Source organism: Mesitornis unicolor, unplaced genomic scaffold (genome assembly GCF_000695765.1).
Source record: "Mesitornis unicolor isolate BGI_N332 unplaced genomic scaffold, ASM69576v1 scaffold28165, whole genome shotgun sequence".
NCBI lineage: Eukaryota > Metazoa > Chordata > Aves > Mesitornithiformes > Mesitornithidae > Mesitornis > Mesitornis unicolor.
Window position 1 is genome coordinate 1 of NW_010187934.1, and position 9,601 is coordinate 9,601.

Here is a 9,601-nt window from a genome sequence, read left to right on the forward strand (position 1 = left end):
GATGCTGCTTTTTGGGCAGCCTTTGAGGGCGCAGGCTGGTTCTCCTCTAGGAAATGCTGTTGGTACGCCAGGTTGCACCCGTTCAAACTGCAGCGTAAGAACTGCCACGCTTTTGTTGCCGGGCTTGGGTAACACGTCAGGCTTTCTCTCCATCGTTGCATCATGATCTGAGCCGGAGCTGCTTCACCCCTCGACAGCAGTTCCAGAGGCGTTAGAGCAAGATATTTAAATGATAGGCGTCACCCCTGCCAGAGCTCCATTCCTAGTGAAGGCAGTGTTGCTATTTTTCATAATTACTTAGTTTTTGTTCACACTGTAGCCACAAAATCTTTGGGTTTTGTGCAACAAGATATTTTGGTAGGCTGCTATAAAGGTTGCATGAGCAGTCTTTTGGCAGTCCTTTCTTTAGCATGTTTCATGTCCAGTGAGGGAGGTGATACCTGGGTTGTGTCCTGGAATCTGATGCAGAGGGTGATACAGTAACTCTGCCAGAGTTACTGATAGTCTTGTCCCCACGTAGTGCTTTTGCCACTCTAGCTAGAGTGTGCGTACCTGTACTGCAGGCCCTGTGCTGGGCTAGTTTTTTGTTGGCATCAGACCTCCTCAGCTGTCTGTCTAGAACTTGCCTCAAGTTTTAGACGTGTGAAAGAGCACAGGACAGCTACTCGTGTGAATTAGTACTTCCTTGCTTGGTGTAGCTTGCTAGCAGTGAGCTACAACTATGTAGTGAAAAGAGAACAGAGAGCATCTTCCAGGTGTTAAAAAATGCTACGTAATGCTATTAAGGAGCAAACATTGATGTAGTAATCGAATCCAGACATTTTTTCTGTTAAAATTTACATGGTGGTCTTTGTTCCTCCCTTTTGATGTTGCTAATGTATAGCAAGTCAATGTTAACTGGTATATAATGATTCATTTTGTTTTTTCCTTTTTCCCCAATGAGAACAGTAGAAGGAAAGTAGTCTTCTGTGTAACAGATCTCATTCAGATACAGTCAGATTTCTTCGATAATGCCAAACTTCTGTAAATGGTATACAGGGCTCGCTCCTTAAGATTTCATTAGTTGTTGGAGAACTAGAGAAACTTCAGAAAATCTTTTCAATTGCTGCGAAAACTTGTTTGGGTAAAGCAGCTAAAGAAAAATGTGTTAAAAGGCCATGAAACAAGTGAGTTATGTGATTCAGAATGACCATGGGAGCCAAGTAGAAGTTGCTGGAGCAAACTGAGCGTGTTCCAAGTCACAGGTTTCTCACAGTGAGACTTTCAGACTGTACATGCTGGCTCCCTGCAAAACTGGTGGCAGTCTCTCTAATGGTATATAGAGCTTGCTCTTTCAGATTTCATTAGTTGTTGGAGAAACTTCAGAAAATCTTTTCAATTGCCGCAAAAACTTGTTTGGGTAAAGCAGCTAAAGAAAAATGTGTTAAAAGGCCATGAAACAAGTGAGTTATGTGATTCAGAATGACCATGGGAGCCAAGTAGAAGTTGCTGGAGCAAACTGAGCGTGTTCCAAGTCACAGGTTTCTCACAGTGAGACTTTCAGACTGTACATGCTGGCTCCCTGCAAAACTGGTGGCAGTCTCTCTCATGCTGGCCACTGCAGACAGGAGCAGAAGTATACAGAACAGGTGAAAAATACTAGAGGCTTTCCAGCATTATTTTCTGATGTAATTTCTGCAGATTACTTGAATCTTTTTGGCAGCTCCTGCTAACATTTGATGCAGTGTCGCTTTCTTTGTGCACGTTATTATCAGTGCACTTGTAGCAGGAAACAGGAGCACCCCAGGACTGACATGCTGTCGAAGGAAAGCCATTTCATCATGTGCATACTTGACAGGAAAAGGTGCTGTGGGTTGCACTGTTGAGGTTTCTAGACATTGAAATGTAGCTGGTTTTTACCCTATAAGAGGGAGAGAAAGTTACAAACTGTTTTGTTGCTCTGGTCTCTTCACAGGTGAACCTAAGAATCAGTCATTTGTTTGAAACAATTCTTTGGGCTACATTTTTAGTCATCGTGTGTGCTTTTGCTGTTAGACTTCCACTTACTGATCCATGTAATGTGTTCATCAATCTTCCTTTTAACCAGTGCCTCCCAGGCTGGTAGCATGCAGTGCTGTTCACCTCTAGGAATTTTCTACATCAGTTGTTTTCTTCGTCCTTATGTTTCTTTTAAAATATGCTTTGTGGCTGATCAGAGCAACTGTCCAACTCTACGCATTGCTCAGTATGCACTTGTTTCTGCTCTTCAAAATGGAATGAAGCAAAGTTTGGAATAACGTTGTGAAACTGCTACGGTTTGCCCAAGATGCTGTAGCAATTTGACAATTTCTTCAAGTAATAAATGAAGTAAGAATTTTTATCTATGAGAGATTTGTGTGCCATTGTGTTATGTGCTGTTTTCGCTAAAAGATACTGAAAAACAGTGCACAAAGTTTTGATTTCTAACTTTTATTTGTTGTAGTGGAGCTACAAACGTGTTGCGATAGAGAGATGACTTACTTTTTAAGGGAGGCTCACATTTTAAAAGCTCAAGTTAAATTCTCTGTGCCACAATAAGATTTGATGCTATGTATAGGGAATCTGTCTTCCGTAAGAAAAGCTTTAAAAGCTTTTTCTCTTGAAAACAATGTGTTTCGTAAGGAAATTCAATACAGTTACACTGTGTGATGTGTTAAAGTAGCAGACAGAAATAAAACACATTCTGTCAGACCTAACAGGAATTGTTTATTCCTTATTATACATAATGAAATTTTATTACCAATTACACAGTGGGTGGAAGAACTACGAAAAAGCTTCTTTCAGGGTTTTGTTAGTACTAAAGTCAATATCACTTAAGAAGCATTTCTTACATGGAAAAAAAAAGCTTCAGACCTTCTGCTCCTTGGAGTTGTTTGTTTAGTGCTCGAAGCTAAGCTTCTGAGAGTTTAAGTGGACATTAGTATAATTTATCTGACTTTCAGAAGTAGCGAGAGCCTTCATCTGCCTCTGAAAACCAGGCTTTCCATGCCTAATTCCATATACTGTGGCATTGCTCACTTGAAGCTTAAATCTGTGACCTCTGTGTTGCTGAGCAGCCCTGTTGTAGTGTGTAATGTACAATATATGCTGTGTCGGCGGAGAGAGATAGTGTTGGGAAAGGTGTTCAGCAAAGAGAAACTTCATGTATTTACCAGAAGAGAAGTCTTTTTAGTATCACAGGTTAAAATTAATGTCTTGGCCATGAAACCTTTTCCCTGTTTAATTCTTGACCGTGAATTAAAAGTGAAATAGTGTGTAATGTGTGTGCGCAGCAGCTCTGCTGAGTGCTGTCATCTTGGTGAGAAACCGAATCCTGCAGCCTTGTATGAGGCTGAAGGGGTCGTACAGCCCTCTGCTGCCTTCTGATACTTGGCATTCTTGATAGAGGTTTTCTTTGCATACTCTTAAAAAGCTCTGGTGGTGGCAGTTCCACAGCTTTTCCAGAGAGTCTGTTTCACTGTCTTTCTCTTCTGTTAGAAAGTTATGACATTTACCCACAGGTGTCTGTACCCTTGCATGTCTGAAATAACAACTGGATTCGGAGAATTTGGCTTCCCAAGCTGCTGTGGATGGTATCTTGCCTGCACTGGCATCTGTTTTAAATGGTATTGCTTAGTTACGTCTCAGTCCTTATTCGATTACAAAGGCAAGTTGCTGAATACCTACTTGGGGCATGCAGCAGAGGTGCACAAAGCTAGATTGCTCAGGAGGCCTACAGTTTATGTGCATATGCATGGAATCTTTATTTCCATCATTGATAAGAAAATTTTTGGGCCCTTGTATTTCCTAAGGTCCCTGGTTATTCTGTGTTGCTGTAGTTCCTGGAAGAGGACCATGGCCACAGAGCTTTGAGCAGAAAGCTGTGTTGTGCATTTGGCACTGCGTGATGGTGATGGGTTGTGCAGGTAGCTGGTAACATAAGGTGGTGCAGCCTAAAAACCGTATGGAGTCAGTGTGGTTGCTGTGCAGGACTGAGTACATCGCTCCTTTGAGGAGGAGGCTTTTCATGTGGCATGAACTCGGCACTTCTGTTTTGCATTTCTGGGACTGCTGGGCATTAAAAAGCTTTTCTGTCAGTGATGTTGGGCCCAAGCAAGCCTGGGAAATGGGAAACTATTTGTGACTGAACCTGTGCATGGCAGCATGAGGAAATGTGATGACAGAACAGATGCAGCTACATGTGTGACTGATGCATTTGTAAGAGCTTGATTTCTTTTAGATACAGCTTCCTGGTAGTTTTTACACACCCACTTAGAATCAAACCATACAGAGATGTTCAGGGTTGTGATGGATTTAGGGGAAAGTACTCACTATCTGAAGATACTTTCTGCAAACTAATCATTTGGAGCTTGGCAACTCTCACAGTCCCTTCAACAGTTTGGGGCAGACTATAAATGATTTACTTAGCATACCAAATCTATACATCCCAGGTGTCAGCAAGCTTGACGTTGATGGATGCTGAACATACATAATTCTCACTTATTGAAGGAGCTCCTTTGCATTTTAAAAGACTGGCTTATTGAATACTGGTCACTGTTGGTTCACAGTGTTCAGGGTGTAATCTATCAGAGGTTGAGGGGAAGAGATATTGTGGCAGGGTATAGGGGTTTTGTTTGGGTTTTTCAAGATGTTCACTTGGAAATGGAGGGAAATCTCTGAATAAAGAGTGGACCATGTCAGGACTGCTTTTGCAGCTGTCCTACTGCTGAATGAAGTCTGGCTTTTCATAATTTCAAGGCCATGACGTGTATCTGGTCCTAGCAATCTGATATGTTATCTGAATAAATGTATCAGTTTGCTGGCATAGCTTATTTTTAATTATGAGGTTTAGAAAGACATGTTCTGTCTTTAAAATTCTTGTTTTCCCAAAAACTTCTGAAACCTTCTGCTGATTTCATTTTGGCATAAAGCCTTGGCTCATTAAAGACACAAAATGTAAGTTCTCACATGGCACATGCAGTAAGTGGTGGAATGAGAGAGAGAGGGTATTAAAGTATTTTCACGTCACCTCCCTGAAATGAGGGAAGAGCAGCAAACAGCACAAGCTCATCCTACATTAGCTACTAGAAAAACCACATCAGAGGAAAGGATGTTTTGAACGGCTTAATTACAAGATAAATGTCAAGCCTGAGAATGCAATTGTGGAGCATGTCCATAGGAAACCAGAGTTCTCTAATTCTGCTTTTATGAAACTGATCGTTCAACCTTTCTTTGACAGGAAGGCCTTGAGTACCCAACTTTGTAAGTGAATGCTTTCTACGTTTGAGAAGAATATTACATATTTTATTTGTATCATACTCTATCAATTCATAGTGTATTTTAGCCTCTCTGTAGCTTTTCTCATAAGCTAACATTTCTGTTTGTGGAGGCTATTGGCGGTTTCAATATTTAAAGTTAAAAAGGAGCTCTAGGAACAATCCACTAATGTCAAAGCAACATCCACAATGTGCCTGGGAGTTTCTGTGCAGCTCCTGCCAGAGGGTCTGCTACACAGAGCTTAGCTTGTACTTCTGTCCTATTACCTGGTGCACAGCTTGCTGCCTGATCTCTAGTTCTTCTTGGCAAGAGGCATCTTGAACCAACAGATAGAGGGAGAATACCTGTATACCCCAGTTGCAGAAAACTATTTCCAAGAAGCATGCAGGTGTCTTGAAGAAATGCTTCTGTGGACACCCTTCAAGTTCTAGTCAGAAAGTATAAATATGGGGCATGGGGATTTTTATTACTTTGGGATGGTGCTGGTGCTTTTCAAATCTTGGACAGCAGTCGGTGTGTGTGATGTGACTCTGGAACTACTGATTCCAGATTATTTTTTCTTTGATCAGTGTTTAGGTTATGTGACGTTAGTGCTTTAAGCTTCTGGCATCTGTTACAGAAAGATACCTACAAGTAATCTGAGGTGGTTGTGGCCCCCCTCCCCAGCCCTCCCCAAGTTCTAAGAGGATTGTTTTAGTAGTAATCAAGCTCTTTTTTTCCCCTTTTCTTTCCATATTAGAATATTTTGTTCTAGATGAGTCATATTAAGAAAACTCAATTCCTTCAGAATCAGACCGGTATTGAACACACTAGCAGATTTGTACCAGTTCTGTCAGATGGAATAACACATAATGTAAGAAACCACACTGTAAAGGGTAACGCTTTTTAGATCATTTTGGAAGATGAATGTAGCACATAAAAGAAATAGCCAGCGGGTAAAATGAATCAGCTTACAAATAAAGAAAGATATTCTTTGCTACAAAGGCTGTAGGAAAAAACTGATGGCCATATTGGAGTTACTTTTGTCTGTCAGCAATTCATGTAATAGTGAAAAACCAGCACTGGCAAAATGTCTCTGTTATTTCATTTGGAATTAAAGCATACTTTAAGGTTCTGGGAACAATGTGTATCCAATACTTAGGCCTTGTCCTAGTGGAGGAGTTAAATGGTTTGAGCTGACATGGCTGCAGAATTGCAGTGTCCCTTCTCTTGCAGCTTGTTGGTATGCCAACGAGTCCTTGGTTGTACAGTTGCCTTCTGTGTCTCAGGAATGTCAACAGGTGATGTTTAATCATGAGATGACAAACCTGTGCCTACACAGATGTCGCTTTCCTTTTCCTCTAGTAAGTGTAAGATAAAAAGCAAGGTCCAATGTTGGTACTTCTGTGGAAAGATACTGCTTTTTAACCAACGTTTTCAGAATTTGTTAAGCTTACGCTTTGACCATAATCTCCTCTATTGAAATAAATATCTCTAGTTTATCTGCTGCAGCTGTTAAGCAGTGCTTGTCCCAGGGAGTGGTTACTGTGGTGTCATTCCTCAATAATTTATAAATTACTTATTCTTTTAAAACGTTTCTCTCTCTTTTTTTTTCTTTTCTTTTTTTTAATTCTTTAAGGGATTTTTAGTTCCAAAAGATTATATTTGAACATTTAAAAGTCACACATTCAAACATCAGAGGATTCTAGAGCTACAGGTTGCACAAGTACAAGTATAATTCTAATCTGTGTATCAGCATTGGTACACTTTTGCTAAATCCTTGTTTAACTTTGTTAGGTACAAGAAAATTCACCGGGGCATAGAGCTGGATTGGAGCCATTCTTTGATTTTATTGTGTCCATTAACGGTTCAAGATTGGTAAGTGTGTTGCTATTTTATAACTCTGAATATAAACTGTGTGTTGAGAATCTTATTTTATAGGTAAACAAATGCATTTGTTTTATTTATATGTATATAAAATACGTCTCCTTCGTTTAAAATGAGAGCCTGACTGCATCAGAAATTAGTTTCCCTCACCCTGTACTTAAAATTCTATCAAAAATTTAGCAGAATAAGGATGCAGAGAGATAGACAGACATGCTCCCTGCCAACATCTGCATCAGCAGAAGATAGAATTACCTACGGATCCATCATTATCTGCTTGTGTTAGTGACCCTCTAGTTCTGTTTGTAAAACTGCTTGTGTGAGAACTTGCAAACTCATTTCAGCAAAACACGTTGGTTGAAAGAGCTGTTGTCAAAGCTGTTGCTGGGCAGGAGTCATGGGAGAAAGTTTCCAAGCAGAGCTGTAGTGAGATGACAAACCATCAGAGCAGCGGAAAAGAAGAGCTGTGGGTAAGCTCTTCCACCGCTATGGCTGGATTCAAGACAGCCTCTGTAAATCTGAAGGCACATTGTATCAGAGGTTTCAAGTGCTTTCATGTTTGAAAAGCATGATCTGTTACTGGGAAATCCCAGGTTTTTGCCAGAGTTGTATTCTAGAATTGTGAAGGGACTGGAATCTTGTTATGAAGTAGCTGTAGGTACATATTCTGTTAGTGCATAATGTTTACAGGACCTTTGAAATACAGAAGTGGTGCTATAGAACTGGACGCCTGCTGTGCTAAACACTAAACCGAGCTCTTGTTTGAACATTGGCAGAATAAAGACAATGACACTCTCAAGGACCTGTTGAAAGCAAACGTTGAAAAACCTGTAAAAATGCTGGTGTACAGCAGCAAAACACTGGAATTGAGAGAAACATCAGTGACCCCCAGCAACATGTGGGGTGGACAGGGCCTGCTGGGCGTGAGCATTCGTTTCTGCAGCTTCGATGGGGCCAATGAAAACGTGTGGCATGTTTTGGTACGTACGGACTTCCTCACCATTGCTTACTGTTAAACTTTTAATCTTTGCACTGAAAAGTAACTTGCAAGGGGGTACACAAGCCATGTGATCAGATTCGTCTGTTTTCTCTTAATTGATTTTGGGTTTGGAAAGACTTCTGAGCTAGAACTGTATGCCTGTGAGTATATTATCAAATCTTGTATTAAATTCAGTGGGTTTCTATCAAAAGAGACTGGCATCTAGCTGCTGTTTCACTAGTTCAGTGACTATTCTGCTAATTGTATTGAAAACTTGACCAGTTTGCCCATCTGATTCAAAAATTGTGTGAAGTGCACATCGAACTGTTCTGTACACTCTGACAGTTACTTCGTGTTTTGTAACTTCCCATCTTAAAACTAGGAAGTGGAACCAAACTCTCCTGCTGCATTAGCTGGACTTAGACCTCATAGTGACTATATCATTGGAGCAGATACCGTCATGAATGAGGTAAGTATATAAAGATAAGATTTTGATATTATTTTTTTTTTTAAACTTAAAAAAAAGAAGTACCAGGGCAGTTTGAAACACCCCCAGTTCTGTTTCTGATCAGTGCTAATGGAAGTAAGTTAATGCAATGTGGAAGGAGTTCTGGTGTGGTGCTTCTCATCTACGCTTTAAACGTGATTCTGGAAGTAAAAACTGCTCTTAAAGATCTTAGCGACGTCAGATAGAAATCTGGGTTGTACCATGTGTCTTCCAGTTGTGCTAGCAAAGCATGTATTAAAGTTGGCTTTGTAATAAAACAGCAGCACTGCAACAGCTGCAACGTGTAGCAGTTACCAGGTTCTGTTACAGAAAGTTAGAACTAGGAAAATGATAATTCTAATATCAAATAATAAAATAAGGTCAAGAAAACACTCATTTTTATCCTTTTTCAGTCTGAAGATCTCTTTTCCCTTATTGAAACGCATGAAGCAAAGCCATTAAAACTGTACGTGTACAACACAGATACAGATAATTGTCGGGAAGTGGTGATTACTCCAAATTCTGCCTGGGGTGGAGAAGGCAGGTAAGGAGACAGTATGCTATAGGGTGATGGGACAACTTTCTTACAGCACTGGCCTAAAAGCTGCTAGCTTAAGTTTTCTACAAAGACAGGAAAATAGTGTTGTTATATTCAAGGCATTTCCTCTGTAATAAATGATATGTTTGTTTGTAATTCAGATTTTGTTACTGTTGAGGGTGGGTATTTATATAACTTAGCTAGTTCAAAAAGGTGTGAAGTGCAACAGTTGTTTTCTGCATTAGACTTCAAATGGTCATTAGGCTGGGGTATATTGTTCAAGCATTGTGCAGTAGCCAGATCAAAGGACAAGTAACAGATTTGAGTTGAAATCCAAGGAGTATACTTGATGTAAGCTGCTTGGTTTAATTAACAGTGACATTTGTTTTGTGCTAAATGTTTATTGCTAAAAGCTACAGAATTTCCTTTAGTTGTCTATTATTATTATTATTATTATTAT

The 9,601-nt window shown here is 40.1% G+C and overlaps 1 protein-coding gene across 1 annotated transcript; it reads left to right on the top strand.

The window, feature by feature from the left end:
• Positions 1-7,050: 7,050 nt before the first annotated feature.
• LOC104541542 (Golgi reassembly-stacking protein 2) lies at positions 7,051-9,147 on the top strand (the record flags this gene model as incomplete). Its single annotated transcript, XM_010185626.1, has 4 exons — positions 7,051-7,131; positions 7,914-8,117; positions 8,499-8,585; positions 9,017-9,147. Coding segments are annotated over 4 exons (503 nt in total), but the record flags the coding sequence as incomplete, so codon positions are not given.
• Positions 9,148-9,601: the final 454 nt, after the last annotated feature.